The sequence below is a fragment of the Salvelinus alpinus genome, chromosome 12 (genome assembly GCF_045679555.1).
Source record: "Salvelinus alpinus chromosome 12, SLU_Salpinus.1, whole genome shotgun sequence".
NCBI classification, from domain to species: domain Eukaryota; kingdom Metazoa; phylum Chordata; class Actinopteri; order Salmoniformes; family Salmonidae; genus Salvelinus; species Salvelinus alpinus.
The window spans coordinates 6,763,762-6,784,484 of NC_092097.1; the positions used below are offsets into that span (position 1 = coordinate 6,763,762).

Genomic DNA, 20,723 nt, shown 5'->3' on the forward strand with positions numbered 1-20,723 from the left:
TGAAAGTGGTGCTCACGAGCCAAAACGGTTCCCCGTTTTGTGTGTACTACGTCATCCAATTGTGTACTACGTCTTCCATTTTGTATGATATGTTACTACCTGATTTTTTTGTTGCAATTCATATGATATGATACTAATCCAATTCATACAATAGGTTACACATTTTTTGTGCTTAAGATCCCAGACTGCATCTTTAAGGTATAGTGTTGCCTTTTCTCAGCGACACAGATCATTGCGACATGGGGCCGTGCATTATCATGCTGAAACATGGTGGCGGATGAATGGCACGACAATGGGCCTCAGGATCTCGTCAAGGTATCTCTGTGCATTTAAATTGCCACTGATAAAAGGCAATTGTGTTCGTTGTCCGTAGTTTATGCCTGCCCATACCATAACCCATGTCACGATGGGCGTACTGCGAAATTCTCTAAAACGACTTTGGATGCGGCTTATGGTAGAGAAATTTAAATTCTCTGGCAACAGCTCTGTTGGACATTCCTGCAGTCAGCATGCCAATTGCACACTCCCTCAACACTTGAGACATCTGTGGCATTGTGTTGTGTGACAAAACTGCACATTTTAGAGTGGACTTTTATTGTCACAGCACAAGGTGCACCTGTGTACTGTTCATGCTGTTTAATCAGCTTCTTGATATGCCACACCTGTCCGGTGGATGTATTATCTTGGCAAAGGAGAAATGCTCACTAACAGGGGTAAAACACATATTAAAAGATCCCAGAAATGTTCCATACTCACAAAAAGCTTATTTCTCCCAAAAATATTGCACAAATTTCAGTGTGTCAAATTTTTGGCACAAGTGTTGTTGTGTTACAAAGTGGGATAAACCATTTTTGCACAAATGTTGTGCCAAAATATTTTGAGAAATAAGCTTTTTGTACATTTGGAACATTTCTGGGATATTTTATTTTGGCTAATGAAACATGGGCCTTTACATGTTGCGTTTATATTTTTGTTCAGTGTAATATCTATGCTGAATTCAATTCCCAAGATGGTTGGACATGTGAAGTAGAGTAAAGTACTAACTACATTCAAGTAAAGATGACAACTAGATTTTTTTTTACATCAAAATAACTATTTTGAAGTATCATTTTCTAACCACCTGAATCATTTTTCAAACTGCCGTACAGTCTATTTCCCCCTTGAAATTTCACTTAACCTGTACAGAATCTTCCAGATTAAACAGGAAGCTGTCATGGACACTCAGACACCCATATACTTTGAACTAAGATCCGATGCCGTTGTACTAACAGGGTTGAGAAATGACTTTGTGTTATGTGTGTTACACACACACACACACACACACACACATACACACAGACTGTGTGTGCTTAGGTAAACAAGGCTGCCCTAGTATAAATATGACCTACAGTCAATGGAACTGGAATTCCTTCACACACTCTCACTCTCCCTCTGTCACACCCACAGCAGGTACATTGTCACTGATAGCATTAGTTAGCCTTAGTGTGCTTTTGGGCTGCGCCTTTTAAGTCTGCGCCTTTTAAGATCCAGCAGAGACTAGTAGACAGCCTCAGGCCCCCAGGTAGAGGATTCTTCATCAGTATTCTGGGTTACTTATAGGCCTGCTTTCCCTACCTGCTGTCTGCCTGCTCGTCTGCCTGGCGCATCTCCTGGCCCATCATAAAACACCAGACACCTGCAGACTGACAGAAGAGACTGGAATCTGAGCTAACTGGACTAGAGGTAATCATCACCACTAGTCTACCTTACACCTGTTGGGGTCCTGTATTGTCTACACTCAGCGCCAGTCTCAGCCCTGCCTGAGACCACATTTACATTTACATTTAAGTCATTTAGCAGACGCTCTTATCCAGAGCGACTTACAAATTGGTGCAACCACCCAGAGGCCAGCACACCTTGGCCCAGGTAAGGAGTCGGACAGGTAGTCAGGATGTACTTTTTGTGGAGTCTGTGTGTATGGGCGAAAAAGCCACAGAATTGTCTCCAAGGTGTGTTCTTATCAGTAATTTACCAGGTGCTGTTCGCTCTGCATTGGTCTTAATTGAACGTTTCTGAAAGAAAATTACTTTGAAGTTATCTTATGGGGTAAAGGTATATGGGGTTACATTTTATGAAGATGCAGCTCTTATGCTGATAAAATATTCGAATTTCCTGTCATACAGCACGATGTGGTATTTCATTTTATTGTATTTTATTCAACATAAAGGTACTAGAGAATCTATATGCCCCAACTGTGCAACATTGCACCTGTCTGAGTACTTCTGATGTTTGTCAATCAATTTCAAATCAAATCAAATTTCATTAGTCACATGCCCCGAATGCTTACTTACGAGCCCCTAACAACAATGCAGTTTAAAAAAATACAGATAAGAATAAGAAATAAAAGTAACAAGTAATTAAAGAGCAGCAGTAAAATAACAATAGCGAGACTATATACAGGCTGTCACGCCCTGACCTTAGAGAGCCTTTTTATTTCTCTATTTGTTTTTAGGTCAGGGTGTGATTAGGGTGGGAATTCTAGGTTTTCTGTTTCTATGTTGGTGTGTTTGATTCCCAATCGGAGGCAGCTGTCTATCGTTGTCTCTGATTGGGAATCAGATATAAGTTGTTAGTTTCCGTTTGGGTTTTGTGGGATCTTGTCTTTGTTTGTTGCATGTTTTGCACTACGAAGCTTTACGTTCGTTCTATTGTTTATTGTTTTTGGTGGAACATTAATAAAGAAAATGTACGCCTACCACGCTGCACCTTGGTCCGGTCATTCTACCAACGAGAGCTGTAACACAGGCGGGTACCTGTACAGAGTCAATGTGCAGGGGCACCGGTTAGTTGAGGTAATATGTACATGTAGGTAGAGTTATTAAAGTGACTATGCATAGATGATAACAACAGAGAGTAGCAGCTGTGTAAAATAAGGGGAGGGGGGGGCAATGCAAATAGTCTGGGTAGCCATTTGATTAGGTGTCCAGGAGTCTTATGGCTTGGGGGTAGAAGCTCTTGGACCTAGACTTGGCGCTCCGGTACCGCTTGCCGTGCGGTAGCAGAGAGGACACTCTATGACTAGGGTGGCTGCTGTCTTTGACAATTTTTAGGGCCTTCCTCTGATACAACCTGGTATAGAGGTCCTGGATGGCAGGAATCTTGGCCCCAGTGATGTACTGGGCCGTTTGCACTACCCTCTGTAGTGCCTTGCGGTCGGAGGCCGTGCAGTTGCCATAGAGGTTGTTGTCCTGGCACCACATGGCCAGGTCTCTGACCTCCTCCCTATAGGCTGTCTCATCGTTGTCGGTGATCAGGCCTACCACTGTTGTGCCATCGGCAAACTTAATGATGGTGTTGGAGTCGTGCCTGGCTGTGCAGTCATGAGTGAACAGGGAGTACAGGGCGTACAGGAAATGCATGTGACCACAGACCATTTATCTGCCAATTTATCTGCCATTACATGAAAGGTATCTTGCCAATTATAGATAGTGAATAAATCCCTGAGGTAAAACGAGAGATATGGCATTATCCAAAATTCTCCCCTGGTGGATGACCAGAATGGCACAGGTGCCTGATGGATTTACAGTGCCTTCAGAATGTATTCACACCCCATAACTCTTTCCACATTTTGTTGTGTTACAAAGTGGTATTAAAATAGATTAAATTGTGATTTTTTTTGTCAACGATCTACACAAAATACTTTGTAATGTCCAAGTGGAAGAGACATTCTAACATTTATAAAAAACACATGAAAAATAAAATACCAATGTATCTTGATTAGAGAAGTATTCAACCCCCTGAGTCAATGCATTTTAGAATCACCTTTGGCAGCGATGACAGCTGTGAGTCTTTCCGTGGTAATCTAATAGCTTTCCACACCTGGATTGCGCAATATTTGCCCTTTATTCTTTTCAAAATTCTTTAAGCTGTCAAATTGGTTGTTTATCATTGCTTGACAACCATTTTCAGGTCTTGCCATAGATTTTCAAGCAGATTTAAGTCCAAACTGTAAATTGGCCACCCAGGAACAACCACTGTCTCCGGTGTAGATTTGGCCTTGTGTTTTAGGTTATTGTCCTGCTGAAAGGTGAATTAATCTACCAGCAGACTGAACCAGGTTTTCCTCTCGGATTTTGCCTGTGCTTAGCTCCATTCCGTTTATTTTTTATCCTGAAAAACTCCCCAGTCCTTAACGATTTCAAGCATCCCCATAACATGATGCAGCCACCACTATGCTTGAAGATATGGAGAGTGGTACTCAGTAATCTGTTGTATTGAATTTGCACCAAATGTAACACTTTGTATTCAGGACAAAAAGTGAATTGGTTTACCACATTGTTTGCAGTACTACTTTAGTGCCTTGTTGCAAACAGGTTTGGGAATATTTTTATTCTGTACCGACTTCCTTCTTTTCACTCTGTCAATTAGGTTAGTATTGTGAAGTAACTACATCCTCAGTTTTCTCCTATCCCAGCCATTACACTCTGTAACTGTTTTAAAGTCACAATTTGCATCATGGTGAAATCCCTGAGCGGTTTCCTTCCACTCAGGCAACTGAGTTAGGAAGGACACCTGTATCTTTGAAGTGACTGGGTGTATTGATACACGATCCAACGTGTAGTTAATGACTTCACTATGCTCAAAGGGATATTCAATGTTTTTTTGTTTTTTTTACAAATGTTTTACCCATCTTCTTTTGCAAGGTATTGAAAAACCTACCTGGTCTTTGTGGTTGAATCTGTGTTTGAAATTCACTGCTCGACCGAGGGACCTGACAGATAATTGTATATGTGGGGTACAGAGATGGGGTAGTCATTCAAAAATCATGTTAAATGCCATTATTGCACACAGAGTGAGTCCATGCCACTTATTATGTGACTTCTTAAAACCTTTTCGGGATCAGTGTCCCTTCCATGGGATGGTTGAGCTAACGTAGGTTGTAAGTATCAAGAACATTTCCCAGGACATAGACATAACTGATATTGGCAGAAAGCTTACATTCTTGTTAATCTAACTGTACTGTCCAATTTACAGTAGCTATTACAGTGAAAGAATACCATGCTATTGTTTCCCCCCCCCCCCCCCCCACCACCTTTATTTAACCAGGTAGGCTAGTTGAGAACATAGCAGTTTGACACATACACAGAGTTACACATGGAATAAACAAAACATACAGTCAATAATACAGTAGAAAAAAAGAAAAGAAAAAGTCTATATACAGTGAGTGCAAATGAGGTAAGATAAGGGAGTTAAGGCAATAAATAGGCCATGGTGGCGAAGTAATTACACTATAGCAATTAATCACTGGAATGGTAGATGTGCAGAAGATGAATATGCAAGTAGAGATACTGGGGTGCAAAGGAGCAAGATAAATAAATAAATACAGTATGTGGATGAGGTAGTTGGATGGGCTGTTTACAGATGGGCTATGTACAGGTGCAGTGATCTGTGAGCTACTCAGGCAGCTGGTGCTTAAAGCTAGTGAGGGAGAAATTAGTCACCAGCTTCAGTGATTTTTGCAGTTTGTTCCAGTCATTGGCAGCAGAAAACTGGAAGGAAAGGCGGCCAAAGGAGGAATTGGCTTTGGGGGTGACCAGTGAGATATACCTGCTGGAGGGCGTGCTACGAGTGGGTGCTGCTATGGTGACCAGTGAGCTGAGATAAGGCGGGGCTTTACCTAGCAGAGACTTGTAGATGACCTGGAGCCAGTGAGTTAGGCGACGGGTATGAAGCGAGGGCCAGCCACGAGAGCGTACAGGTCGCAGTGGTGGGTAGTATATGGGGCTTTGGTGACAAAACGGATGGCACTGTGATAGACTGCATCCAATTTGTTGAGTAGAGTGTTGGAGGCTATTTTATAAATGACATCGCCGAAGTCGAGGATCGGTAGGATAGTCAGTTTTATGAGGGTATGTTTGGCAGCATGAGTGAAGGATGCTTTGTTGCGAAATAGGAAGCTGATTCTAGATTTAGTTTTGGATAGGAGATGCTTAATGTGAGTCTGGAAGGAGAGTTTACAGTCTAACCAGACACCTAGGTATTTGTAGTTATCCACATATTCTAAGTCGGAGCCGTCCAGAGTAGTGATGCTGGACGGGCGGGCAGGTGCGGGCAGTGATCGGTTGAAGAGCATGCATTTAGTTTTACTTGCATTTAAGAGCAGTTGGAGGCCACGGAAGGAGAGTTGTATGGCATTGAAGCTCGTCTGGAGGTTAGTTAACACAGTGTCCAAAGAAGGGCCAGAAGTATACAGAATGGTGTCGTCTGCGTAGAGGTGGATCAGAGAATCACCAGCAGCAAGAGCGATATCATTGATGTATACAGAGAAGAGAGTCAGCCTGAGAATTGAATCTTGTGGCAGAAATGCAATGATTCATTGGATCAGTCTAAAAGTTTGCGCATACACTGCTGCCATCTAGAGGCCAACATCTAAATTGCAGCTGGGCTGGAATAATACATTATGGCCTTTCTCTTGCATTTCAAAGATGATGGTACAAAAAAAATACAAAATAACGTTTTTTTTTGTATTTTTGTATTATCAGTATCACCAGATCTATTGTGTTATATTCTCCTACATTCCTTTCACATTTCCACAAACGTCAAAGTGTTTCCTTTCAAATGACCTAGAATATGCATATCCTTGCTTCAGGGCCTGAGTTGCAGGCAGTTCGATTTGGGTGTGTCATTTTAGGAGAAAATTGAAAATAAGGGGCGGATCCTTAAGAGTTTTTAAGCACATTTTTACTCCTTAATTATTCAGGCTTGCCGCAACAAAGGCGTTGAATACTTATTGACTCAAGATATTTCAGATGAAACATTTTTATAAACTTGTAAAAAATGTAGACAAAAGCATAATTCCACTTTGATATTATGTGGTAGTGTGTGTAGGCCAGTGACTAAAAAATCTAAATGTAATCAATTTTAAATTCAGGCTGAATACTTTCTGAAGGCACTGTACATTTTACAGAAAAGTAACAATGGTTTGGTTTGGCTGCTCCCCAAATCACAACACCACAGCACTTGAGTATGTAGCAACGGCCTCTTTAGAGACAGGACATATTAAGGGTACAGATGCTCAATAGCACTAGACACTCAAAACGTGCGTGTGTAGTGCTGTAACAATAATATTCTGTCAAGATTGAGTGTTATGTGAGCATTTGGAAAAGGTAAAAAGTATGGTGTGCCGAGTAGCCTAATCGGACAAAACAAGTATCTTAACAGATATGGGCAATGATCTGAGTATTTTTAGTTATTAGCCTATCCGTGATCGGAAAAAAGTACGTTTCGGTTGCCAGACTCGGCGCAGATCTTTCAATGAAATGCAAGGTGCTACGTGGTCTAAATAACTCAACTGGTTAGTTTGGCTGTCTGTAAATATAAGGGCGGGCTGTACGTTGATCTAGCTGCTCTGATTGGATAGAGCAAAGCAGTATTTATAGAATAATTCGCTTCATATTTTCACCTAACCACTTCTCCTTGCATGTTTCGGTCGGATCAGTTCTTGATGCTTCCTGCTACTATGATAAATCAAATGGGTAGGGCGTTTGCTCAAATTATCAATGTGCATTGTACTGTATCTAACGAAAGCGGGGCGAGGGTACGGAGAAGATATTAAACTTGGATGCGCACTCTGAATGAGTGACAGCAAATTGCTTGCTGCAAATTGAGGACAAAAACACACACACCCCTCCACGCGCTGCTCATAATCTGCAATCTGCAGTTTATTTCGCAGAGAGATTTTCCAATATCTATTTTAGGCATCTTAAAACACTTGTGTGTTTTCCGGTCACAAGTATCATCCGATCTGACTATTAACTGTCAATTACTAATAGTCATATGATTATGAATACCAGTATTTTCTGGTTGACACACCCCTATAGGTAACTGTAGCCAAACTCAAAAGGGTGTTCCTCTCTGAAGAACCTGGCCTGATGCCAATGCACCTGCATTACAGGTGAAAATGGTCCCATGTTACAACAACTGCAAAATAGCGTGGCACACAAAGAAACCGTTCACTAAGGTCATGTCTACACTTGACACTTACACACGACTTCCGCTATCAGAGTACGAAGAACGCATTGAAAAGACGGGTCTAGGCGCACAAAAGTCACTTTGTGGTCTGATTGTGTTCAGAGCTGGCTGACCACTTCATGAGGCTGTCAGGTATGCATTGTGTGCGGTTTTCTTCTCAGTCTGGACACAATGAGAAAGCACATACAGTGGGTGATGTCATCAGCACTCCTCCCACTAGTCTGCAGAAGACGGTGTTTTGGGACCTAAAGGCACCTTTTCATTACAACAATGGAGGAAATACGGTTCCTAGAATTGTTTGGCTAGAGTTATGCTAACCCGTTTGCAATCCCTTTAGCATTGCTTGCTAGCTTGCTACAGAGGTCAGCTGGCTAGTTTACATCTTTTAAATGTTTTTATTTAACCTTTAACTAGGCAAGTCAGTTAAGAACAAATTCTTATTTATAATGACAGCCTACACCAGGCAAATCCGGACGACGCTGGGTCAATTGTGCACCTCCCCATGGGACACCCAATCACAGCCAGTTGTCATACAGCCTGAATTCGAACCAGCGTTTCTATAGTGACACCTTGATGCAGTGCTTTAGACCACTGCGCCACTCGGGACGCCAAGTTAGTTAGCTACAGTAGTTAGCTAATCCCTTCAGTTGTTGCGTTATTGTCATGTTTTGCCTATTCCACCATTTGTAGAATGCATACTGGCATTTGAATATACCACGGGAAAAGGGAATCCGGACATACTGTGGACATGGTAGACACATTTAAATGTAGGTGTTGTCGCATGACGCATTCGGAATTTCATGACCAGAACTCTATGTTAAGAATACTAAAGCTGCATGAACTGTCAAGTCTAGACACAGCCTAATTAATACCAACCCCTTGGAAACCAGGAAACAGAAAACAGCATCCATCATTGATACCCAGCAAAGTAGATTCAACCACTGTTGCTTATTGATTCATTCATACCAAGGGGCATAGTAACCCTTGAATGGTGAGGGGATCCTGGGCTTCTCATTAACACGCAGTCACCTGCAGTAAAGATATGTCACATGTGGGCCTACATGGCTCTGACCTCTATTGGACTTCCTGGTTAAATAACAAATGAGAGGTCTGAGAGTTTAAGGGGCTGTAATATTTTTTATCAGTAAGGCTACTTCCTTGTGAGAACAGTAGACGTTGCTGGGTATTATTGATCTTTCCAGCACTCTCATATTAAGCTAGTATCATCATACTCCTTTTTTTTCTCCATTTGTTGATTCCAGGGACATTACCAAGACCTGTCTTTCGGGGCTTTAGCCCGAATGATTTTGTGTCAGCCGCTAATCTTTTGCGCCGCTGCGATGGTGTAAAGTTGTGGTTATGTGAAACTCCCAAAGTCATATAACTGTTATAAGTAGTGCTGTCGGTTAACCGCGGAGGGATGTTCCACCACTTCTCAGAATGGTGTGATGTCTCACAAGATCACTTAATGATTACTTAGTATTCTAAATCACAAACCGAATGTAATAGCATAGATAATGTTAGGCTACTGTTAGACGAAAAACACCACATCATTTCTCATGGCAATTTAGGACGATTGTGCTGAAATGTCTGAAAAATAAAACGACGTGAACTCAACAGCACGCACCATAGGCTTAATATGCCTTGATTGAAACCAAATACAGGTGTCTGTGTTTAACTCCATCTGATCTAAAATTATATTAAACTGTAGTTAGACTACTTAGCCTATGTCATTCAAGATGATCGAAATGCACATTCCCATGAAACCGATTGGGATCAAATGGTTGGCATGCATGCAGAATGGACGTTTCACCCGTAAAACATGAATAATTATCGATCACGATTGACAGGGACGAAGGCCAAATTTCAAATAAGGTAGGACTAATTTGGTGTCTTAACATGATTTTTTTTTTTTATGAATTGATCCGCTTATGTGTATGCATAGGCAATCTTAGAATTTGGATGATATTATGCAATAGACTACATGTTCCTACAAACTTTCATTCAGAAATGATGGCGAAATATGAATAGAAAATTGAGCTATGGTAGGTTACATAAAAAAATAGCACTACACCACTGGTTATAATAAATGTAAAGCAATTACCGTGTGTGGTCAACTGATCAGTACAACACCATTTTGATTGGGACAGCGTCACTGCGCAACTTTGAGACAAGCATGGGAACTGTTCTTGATAAATCAATCATTGTCCAATTTTCTTTTTTTCACTGAATCTCCATTTGGATATTGTTTTACAATTAGGCTGGGAAATCTAAGTGAAGTTGATGCGAGTGCTCATGATCATTAGTCTAGCAATTGAAAGCAATGACGATCTTCTCTACACACAACTTTCGGGCTTGAGCCTACTTTTGACATTTTTGGCTATTCAAGCCATTTGACATCTTTTCTTATTAGCCTTATGGACACCGAAACTGTGCTACAGTGGTCAAACAAGTCACACGGTCTACTTAGTTTCTATAACAATATAGCTGAAACTACGATAAGCTTCATTGACTTATCCTACTGAATTTATTATCTTGTAATTGTAGGCTACTCGCTGATCAGATTATTTTAATATGATTGCAACAGTAGGCCTACCTATGCAATAACCTCATATGGGGTTACTGGCCACAATCCAGGGAAGAACACATAGCTACAGGAAGAGGTGCTGGAAGTGCTGCAGATACATTGAAATACATTTGCCAAATTATATAATGACTCCTGTCTGTACAGAAATAAATGAAATCATTAAAAAATATTACACCAGAGAGCATAATTTATCCACAGAGGATCAATAGCTTCTTTAAAAAAAATTGCTGTGAATTGTATTTTGTCACATCATGAGCTCATAGGCCTACAGTCAGGAATCCGGCAATTAGGCAGTCCGTGCGACAAATATCAGCTGATTGTTGAGTTGAACAGCAGGCAGCAGCTAGAATGTATTTTGCAATATTTCATAATACAATTGCGGGAAAAATCTACTTGGATAAGATAGTGCCACTGGAAAGTTGGTGGACTATAATTTCTACCTCACATTGTAGGCCTACAATCTGTGTATCCATTATTTTCATTGGCCTATGCTATTGGTTGCAATTAAGACATGGGTTGTTCATTTTATTTATCTCAGTATGTCAATGTCAGAGTATCTTGTCATTTTGGTCAATTGTGTGGTATTAAAAAAATATACTTGTAATGTCGCCAGTTATGTAAAATGGCGTAGAATTGCAGGAAATGTAAGCCCCTGGTCTTCAGGGCTGTGCCCCGAATGTTATGAAACTCTGGTGAATTGCCTGGATGGTTCTAAGTTTCCCATGAAAAATAATAACAAAGAATCACTGAGGCTCGTCCAAGGCATAGATTCTATCAGATCACGCTTTAACCGTCGAGAGCTGACATCCGCATAGTTGATGTTTTGTAGGTGTAACTACATCGGAGCTGTCAAATCGGTGCACCTGTGTTAGAAGTTCAGAACGAGAAAGTGTAGGCTATATAGAAATAATTACGCTCAGGGCCTCCCGAGTGGCGGAGCGATCTAAGGCACTGCATCGCAGTGTTGCAGCGCCACTACAGCCTGGGGTTCGATCCCAGGCTCTGTTACAACCGGCTGTGACCGGGAGTCCCATAGGGTGGTGCACAATTGGCCCAGCTTCGTCCTGGTTTGGTCGGGTGGGGCTTTATTTGGCTCATCGTGCTCTAGTGACTCCTTGTGGCGAGCTGGGCGCCTGCAGGCTGACTTCGGTCGACAGTTGAATGGTGTTTCCTCCGACACATTGGTGTGGCTGGTTTCCGGGTTAAGCGTGCGGGTGTTAAGAAGCGCGGCTTGGCGGGTCATGTTTCGGGGGATGCATTACTCGACCTTCACCATCTCCCGAGCCTGTTGGGGAGTTGCAGCGATGAGACAAGATCATAATTGGATCGCAATTGGATATCACAAAATTGGGGAGAAAAAGGGGATACAAAAAAAATATTTCCATCAGCCTAATGGAGGTGTAGATAATCCTACATCTCAGTTTAGTGTCGTGTTCAAACTTTGAACTTGTAAACAAGGCTGCATGGGATTTCTCATAATGCGACTCCGTGCAGCCAATGGCAATGCTCGCTTTAGGTATAATGCCAGGAGCCTCTTGTGGATTTGACAGATCTGATTGAATAGAGCCCAAAATCTCTCTTTAAACCATACACACACAGGAAACAGTCACACCTGACTATATATACTTCTTTAACTCCAAAATCAAACAAGGGAGCCCTTTCTTTGGAAGTGCACAGGGAGAGGACTCAACAAGTGAAATCTGGTGACTGTTGTGTCTCCCTATATCTATTACTGATGCACTATTTTGTATCAAGAGTTGTTTTAAAGAAGATATAGCAGTTAGGGTATTCAACTCCTGTTCCTGAAAAAATATGTAGCACCTATGTTACCCCTTGGCAGTGTTATCAGAAAGCACAGCATTGATTTTCACTGCTACGCAGACGATACACAACTTTACATTTCTTTGTCACCAGAGGATTTTAGCTCCACGGATCAGTTATTAGACTGTATTAGTTATTTAAATACGTGGATGGCTCACAACTTCCTCCAGCTAAATCAAGACAAGACTGAGGTACTTATTGTTGGAGCCAAAGCACAGAGAGGGAATCTAGCCGCACATTTTAATTCACGGGCAATAAAAATAAAACACCAGGTTAAAAAAAACAAGGTGTTATTTTAGATTCTGAACACAATTTTGAATCACACATTAGGAATGTGACCAAAATAGCATTTTACCACCTGAGAAACATTGCCATGGTGCTGCCGTTTCATTTCTCAGTCTGACACAGAGAGACTCATCCATGCTTTTATTACAAGCAGGCTTGATACAGAGAATGTCAAAAATATAAGAAAGATAAATAAAAAGTGGTTAAATGGTTACCAGGGAGGATGGCTGCCTTCATGGCTATGGTTCATCTGACTGTGTGTCTAAGGCCTGGCTAGCAAATGGAGCGAAGCCTAATTCTCCTGAAATGAATATCACCGTCTTGGCCGAACTCATTTAGAGATCAGTCAGGCCCTTAATCCTTCCCCCGGGGAGCATGTTTGTGCCTCTTTCTCCCGTCCCCTCCCCTTTTGGAAAAAGCTAATATGGCTAAATTTGCCGGGCTAATGGGCTTAGCGCAAGCTGTTACAGAGGAGAGTGGACACACAGCAGGCTGGCCGGTACACCGCCTGGCGCTTTTTAATCTGACTCCTGATGAAGAGAAGAGACATTGGGTTATCCCCAGACCCTTAGCGGGAAATTGGGAGATAAAAGGAGGAATGGGGAGGGGGATAGACTGGGGGTTTGGAGATGTGGAGAATAGAGAGAGAGAGAGGGAGAGGGAGAGGATAACTTAATTTCCTTTAGGGTTAATAGGACTGGTACAGTCTGTCAACCGTGTTCCCGCAAGGATCATTGTGGTAACGCTAAAGTAGCCTTATCCTCACCCCAAGGAATATTCCATGTCTGATCAGTTCAATCAGTTTCTTAGTTTCTTTGAAAAACAACCATATAACAAGTGGAACAATTAATCAACATAAATATAGATGGTTTGGATTGCGGTTGCTGGGTGTGGTACTGGGTGTTATAGCTGTTTTATGAATACAGTGGCTTACAGTCTCTCTGGGCAAACAAGCCATGTCTCTCCTTGAACATGTGCTGTGCGATAGCAGGCGTCTTTTACCACGGCACAACTACTGATAACCCCTGTCTCTATGACAGCTACGTTTCTTCCCATCTACCACCTGTGGCAGCAGGTAGCCAGGTACACTGTGAACCATAAGTGAGGTCATCCTGAGATTACACTGGTCAGTGGTACAGCTGACAACCTCTGATGTTGACTTAGGATGCCACTCTGATGCCAGTCGTATGGCAGCTGTGTGGGAAGTTTCTAAGGCAAGGCGTTTTTCCTGTTCAGGTCACATGGTGAGGAATAACTTTGGGCTGCTTTACATGAGGCAGGGCGAAACCATTGAAACCAGAGTGTACGTAAACAGAGTGAATTGACACAAGAAGTACAAATTCCTCCAGATTCTTCTGGAACTGTTCCTGAGCAGACAACAACACTGGCCCGCCGTCATACTCCATTTTGAGGTGTAGTTGTCCTCCTCCACATTATCTCTCTTTCATTTGATTAAAAATTCCAGCTGACAGTGGAGCCAGAGGGCTGCGGAGACGGCACCTTGAAAGGAAAAGGCAGGCGGTCGTACCGCTTTAGGCCTCAATACAAGTCACCTACCCCCAAGTCACCACCCATTCTGGGCCACTGACCCACAAGTAAGAGACTCAGTGCAATCCATTTTGCCCCATGCCTGCCCTGCTGGTTCTGTGCACTCTCTAAAGGGTCATTCCCCCCGTGTCTTCACTTGACTCAGGACACATTTAAAGAGCCTCTGCAAACATGCTCTCACCTCAGTTTCTGTTCTGTTCACTGTGCATCACTCTGGAGGAGTCACACCCGCAGTCCCTCTGATGGACTTTCTTAACGTTTTGAAACTGTTGCACGTTTAGCAGCCGGAGCTTTGGGCGCGAAGGTATAGTTTCTTGAAGGTACTGTGATTTTGATTTACTGCAAGAACGTCATCTACTGTATAGTGTTTAAAAAAATTATACTTCTAAGTCGAATTTCACTAATTCCAAGAGGATATTACAATTTGGCTATCAGGATGTTCATGTAGGTCACTGGTTACACTTTCTTTACAGGGTTTTCAGTGAAATAATTATTCATGTTTTCCGGTCTTACATCAAACTGAATTGGATATATGAAAGAGAACTAGAGCGTGATTCTGCTGATTCCCACACAAATGAAGACACACTTGTTTACTCTGGGTCAACAAGTTGGCTATGGGAAGTTGTCAGATAATTATCTACATAGCACACAGGTGTTGCAGGATCATACCAAGTTTGATGACAAACTGCTGGTTTTCATTATTCCGTCATGAACTGTATGAGTGTGGTCAATGCCCTGTATCTCCACTAGTGGTGGAAAAAGTACTCAATTGTCGTACTTGAGTAAAGGTAAAGATACCTTGATATAAAATGACTCAAGTAAAAGTGAAAGTCATCCAGTAAAATACTACTTGAGTAAAAGTAAAAAAGTATTTGGTTTTAAATATATTTAAGTATCAACAGTAAATGGACTTGCTCAAATGTACTTAAGTATCAAAAGTAAAAGTAAAAGTATAAATAATTTCAAGTTCCTTATATTAAGCAAACCAGACGGCACAATTAAAAAAAAAAGATTTTTATTGACGGATAGCCAGGGGAACACTCCATCACTCAGACATAATTTACTAACAAAGCATTTGTGTTTACCTAGTCCACCAGATCAGAGGCAGTAGAGATGACCAGGGATGTGCTCTTGATAAGTGTGTGAATTGGACCGTTTCCTGTCGAAATGTAACGAGTACTTTTGGGTGTAAGGGAAAATGTATGGAGTAAAAAGTAATTTTCTTTAGGAATGTAGTGAAGTAAAAGTAAAAGTTGCTAAAAATATGAATAGTAAAGGGAAGTACAGATACCCAAAAACACTACTTAAGTAGTACTTGAAAGTATTTTTACTTAAGTACTTTACACCACTGATCTCCACACACACAATATATTAACATATCAAATAGGAAATACTGTTGGTACTATCACATTCTTGACATTGGTAAATCTTTATGACTATTGTAAACTAAATATCCATTCTTCTTCCCTCACAAGGAGGCAGCAGCCATGTCGAGTCCAGGGGAGAGTATATCATCAGAGGGCAGCAGCCCATTGTTTCCGTCCCGCCTAGGTCTGCCTGAAAGCCCAATGGGAGACAGGACAGGTGCAGAGGCTGGTATGGCCTGGGAGATGGAGGACACCAAGCCCTGCATGGAGGCTCTTGAGCATCGCGGCCTTCCGGGCCTCCACCTGTCCTGCTTCGACATGCTCTTCACCGAGGACTCCACCTGGCTGGTGAAGGTGACCGAGGCCTCCTCGGGTCAGGCTGGTCCCGTGCCTCTCCCCATAACTAGGACCGAGCACCGTGAGGAGCCAGAGCAGTGCCCCGTCATCGACAGCCAGGCCCTGGGGCTCTCCCCGGGGCTGGAGGGCCAGGAGGAGGAGCGATCCCTGGAGCAGGTCCAGAGCATGGTGGTCGGGGAGGTGCTGAAGGACATCGAGACGGCCTGCAAGCTGCTCAACATCATCCCAGGTAGGTACTGCTACAGTAGTAAACGGCCACTCCCGTGCTAGAATTAGTAGAGTTAGTAGAATAGACATTCCTGTTTAAAGATATGTTTTGTGGTGGGTACCGATTCTATGTAGGATTAATTGATCCCTGTCACATCAGTGTTCTGTGCCTTTCATATTTTGGAAAGGGAAAGGGGGATACCTAGTCAGTTGTACAACTGAATGCGTTCAACTGAAACGTGTCTTCCGCATTTGAAACGTGTCTTCCTCTGAATCAGATAGGGGGGGGGGCTGCCGTAATTGGCATCCACGTCTTCGTCGCCCGGGGAACAGTGGGTTAACTGCCTTGCTCAGGGGCAGAACGACAGATTTTTACCTTGTCAGCTTGAGGATTCGATCCAGCAACCTTTCGGTTACTGGCCCAATGCGCTAACCACTAGGCTTGATGAGCCATAGTCAGTGGACTGAGGGACTTGACACTTTTTCCTAATTCTTCATCTATGGCTGCCACTACTGCATGATCCTGTCTCCCTTTCATGAGCATGAAAAACACCAGAGCCATTCATTCTAGCCTATTCATCCATACTGCCCAATCAGGTATTGACACAAGGTATTGATATATTGATTCAGAGCAGACACATCTGCAGAATCCGCCTGCCGCTAGAGGATAATTGAGATGGATGACAGCTCTTAATGATGAACTATGTCTCCCTGACGCAAGTCATGCTTGTTTGCTCCAGGATCTGTATAATCCCAACCTTTGCATGTGTTTAACAAATACCCAAACAGGACCTAGTGGGAATGACGGTACTGCTTGCCTGCCAATAGCCGTGTACACAGTGCATGGGTGAGGTCTGTTCAACTGGCAAAGCAAACAGCAGGTCAAGGGCATACAGTACTGTGTGTACTATAAGATGTCTTCCGTCAGTCACACCCTTTCATCACAGAGACCCTACTTCTTCTCCTCCTGCTGCTACCGCTGTATCCAAAATGTGGTCTCGTGGTGCGTTTCAACTGATGAAAATGATTGTAGAGTACACAACAGAACAGTACCCCACCTTATGCAAACCACCATTCTCCCTAGGCCACGCCTGCGATTAGAGTTCACCCAGAGCGAAGCTCGCTGAGAAAAGACAAGGCAAATAAAGACTTTATGGTGAAGACAGTAATTGGCCTCTGATTGACAGCATTTGATTGCACTCTGTATGTGTGTGTGTGTGTGCGTGTGTGTGTGTGACCAGAGATAAACCGATTCTGCAGTATGGGGACCACACACATCTAGGGTCTCCACTGTGTTCATGGTTGTTTTGGTAACCCTCTATCCTGAATAGACCCATCCCTATTGCAGGCCAACAGACATGCAGTTGACATTTACCGTAAATGTTACTGCTAGTTTGCTAATAATTTGTTCAACATCAATAGATGTATAGGGGACTATCCAAAATAGAGTGTTAATTGCTACCGTTCTTATCTGTTATCCCCAGACCCCATAGAGTGGAGCTCGGGGAACGTCCAGAAGTGGTTGTTGTGGACAGAGCACCTGTATAGACTGCCTCAGGCCGGCAAGGCCTTTCAGGAGCTCACTGGGAAAGACCTGTGTGCCATGAGTGAAGAGGACTTCAGGCAGAGGTCCCCTCAGTGTGGAGACACCCTGCACGCCCACCTGGACATCTGGAAGTCAGGTGTGTTATAATAGCTGTATGACTGGCAGGGCCATAGCCTTTTGGGGGCCCTAAGCTTATATCCATGTTAATATGATATATGAGTGAGAATGACTAACAAAATCAATTGGGGCCCCCTGAAGGTCAGGTCCCCTAAAAACATGCTCTGCGTGCCTGGTCGGTATTCAGCCATGATTATTACAAATGTTTTTTTGCGGGGGCCCTAAGCGACCACTTTTGTCGCTTATGCCTGGGGCTGGCCTTGATGACTGGTTTAGACAGACATTCTGCACATACTGTAGTTTACTACTGTTTTCTCCTCAGGATAATGAAGCTTTTATCATTCCATTCAAACAATACAACAATACATCTCTCTCTCTTTCTCTCCCTTCTTTTCCTCTCTACAGCTGCCTGGATGAAAGAGAGGTGTTCCGTTGGAGACAGCAAAATCACAGGTAGGTTTAGCCTCTTCTTTATTAGCTTTGTTAGGAAAGAAAGTGACATGAATCTCATTTCTCGAGGGCCAGAGTGTTCTTGGCCCTTGGGAAGGAGTAGTGGCAGTTGTGTGGGTTCATAGCTCCTAGGAAGAAGACCAGAGGGTCATGTATAGTGCAGCTCTGTTAGAAAATATGTGTGTGTGTGGGGGGGGGGTGCGCATGAGTGTTCATAGCTCATCCCTCTGTGCAGGCGGAGAGGAGCTGTGGTTGGAGGCAGACTCGTCATGCTCAGGCCAGCCCATCCACCTGTGGCAGTTCCTCAGAGAGCTGCTCCTCAAGCCCCACAACTACGGACGCTGTATCCGCTGGCTCAACAAGGAGAAAGGTGAGCAGGACAGGCTGTGTGACCGCTAAGAACTGATGGGATGAGTTCAGAAGAATGACAATTTAATGCAGCGATAAAGAAATCCATATCTAATCTCACTCTGCTGTCTGTCAGGTATTTTCAAAATCGAGGACTCTGCTCACGTGGCGAGACTCTGGGGACTGAGGAAGAACCGTCCAGCGATGAACTACGACAAACTGAGCCGCTCCATACGGCAGTACTACAAGAAGGGCATCATCCGCAAGCCTGATGTCTCCCAGAGACTGGTCTATCAGTTTGTCCACCCAGTATGAGGGGACGGAGGAGGACAGAGGTCTCCAAAGAAAGGGCCACACGATCACACCTTGCATTTGTACATTACACCAACACCAAGCTGAGAAGGGGTGAAACTAACAAGCATGCACTGACCAACCCCTGTAAGTACACATAACCTTTGCCAGCCATTGCCAGTAAGTGTCAGCAGTCAAAGCTGGCAAATTATTTTTTCGCTTTTTTTAATGCAGAGAAGAAACTTGAGACTAAAATGAAAGTGCTTTTTCTCTGCGGCTGATTCCTGATAAAAACCACCAAACAACAAAGAAAGAAAAAAAGAACCTTTGAACTGCCTTTTTCATTTGCACGATCTGCCTGTCCTTTTTCCCTATTATATCATTGAATCAATAACCCGTATCTTAAAACACCGGAAGACAACATTTGATTGGCATCAAACACAAGGAAGAGAAATTCCCATTGCCCACAGTTATACCTTTTAACCTGATGTACCTGCTGTGTCCCTGTGTGTAGGACGAAGAACAGTCTGCGTGCGCTTGTTTATCAGAGCCTGTTTCTACTCATTCCTCTGGGAATGTGGTTAGGAGTTTTGCTTCAGCTAGGGTTCAGCTCTGGCTCTGGCTGTCATCCAGAGAGGCAAACAGCTCACTCTTTTTTTTTATTATTCACATGGCACACTTTGGGAACTCTCCCGAAAGGCTTTTACAAAAGAGCATTTCGCTGAACCTGAATGGGAGTGCAGCAACAACCCCCTCATAATAAACTCATATAGTCAAAGTCGGTAACTGACTGGTAAAAGCCGTTGGTTTTCCACCCTGCCATAGAAAACATCTAGAAAGCACCAGACCACTGTATATTACCATATTATATGTCATATGTTCTGCACCTTTTGCTTGCGTCTAATTGTAATAGCATTTTTGATTTGAAATGTAACCAAAAAATATAGATAGGAATATCTACATCAAAAAACTGTATCCTCCACCATCTTCACCATTGCAATACAAGTTCAATTCTTGAAAACCAGCAGCATTACTAATCTCATAATTGATCATTACCAGTTCTGTCGAATTCTATGAAGTATACAATAAAAAACGAGGGTTCCTCGAGGGGTTTTTGGTAAGGGTGCTGGTTCTATGTGGAACCATACTGACCCAAAGAACCCTTTGAGCCCTTCAATGGTTCTTTGAGGTTCAAAAAATGTAGACGCAGCAGCTCATTCAAACATTTCGGGACTTGGCTTGCTCACAGCTCTTTCTGTGCAACCCTGAGTGAGTGTCCTTCCAGGTGATCTAATCTGTTGTGTTACGCTATTACATGTTATGTATGACTATGGTCAGTGACAGTGTCTTGTGAAAGACTCAAGTATGGCCTTGTGTCAATTGAGAATGGTTGACTAAGTCAGTAGTTCTCAATTATCTCCTCAGGGACCCCCAGCCGTTCCAGAGCTCCCACACCTGATTTAACTTGTTAATAAACACAATAATAAAAACGATTGCATTTTAACAGTATATTATGGCTTTTAAATCAGAATAAAAACCCATGTATGGTTCTACAAAGAACCATTGAGATTGAGAATGGTTCTATAAAGAACCTGTCTCCATGAAGGTTCTATATCGAAACCATAAAAAAGGGTTCTATATTTCCCCAAAAAGGGATGTAACCATAGCGGAACCCTTTTTTGGTGCTATATAGAACCTTTTTTTTTTATGCTTCTTTATAAAACATTAGGAACGGGTTCTTTATAGCACCATACAGGCTCCATTTAGAACCTTATGAGCATGGTTCTTG

General features: G+C 42.7%; 1 protein-coding gene across 2 annotated transcripts; it reads left to right on the forward strand.

Annotated features, from left to right (window-relative positions):
* Window positions 1-1,400: 1,400 nt before the first annotated feature.
* Window positions 1,401-20,438, forward strand: LOC139536534 (SAM pointed domain-containing Ets transcription factor-like). 2 transcript variants are annotated; one of them, XM_071337116.1, is made up of 6 exons: window positions 1,401-1,722; window positions 15,727-16,204; window positions 17,667-17,864; window positions 18,251-18,298; window positions 18,531-18,665; window positions 18,780-20,438. In XM_071337116.1, the coding sequence occupies exons 2-6, from the start codon at window positions 15,739-15,741 to the stop codon at window positions 18,956-18,958; spliced, it is 1,026 nt and encodes a 341-aa protein (XP_071193217.1). In that variant the 5' UTR covers window positions 1,401-1,722; window positions 15,727-15,738; the 3' UTR covers window positions 18,959-20,438. The 2 variants fall into 2 exon arrangements, with proteins under 2 accessions (XP_071193217.1, XP_071193218.1); XM_071337117.1 differs by lacking the exon at window positions 1,401-1,722 and adding an exon at window positions 14,429-14,571.
* The last annotated feature ends 285 nt before the right edge of the window (window positions 20,439-20,723 follow it).

What these genes read in the sequence shown, in the direction of transcription:
- LOC139536534 (XM_071337116.1), top strand. Translation starts at nt 15,739, where the DNA reads ATGTCGAGTCCAGGGGAGAGTATATCATCAGAGGGCAGCAGCCCATTG. An exon ending in GCTGCTCAACATCATCCCAG is followed by an intron (nt 16,205 to 17,666) that starts GTAGGTACTGCT and finishes TGTTATCCCCAG; the next exon opens with ACCCCATAGAGTGGAGCTCG. An exon ending in CTGGCTCAACAAGGAGAAAG is followed by an intron (nt 18,666 to 18,779) that starts GTGAGCAGGACA and finishes GCTGTCTGTCAG; the next exon opens with GTATTTTCAAAATCGAGGAC.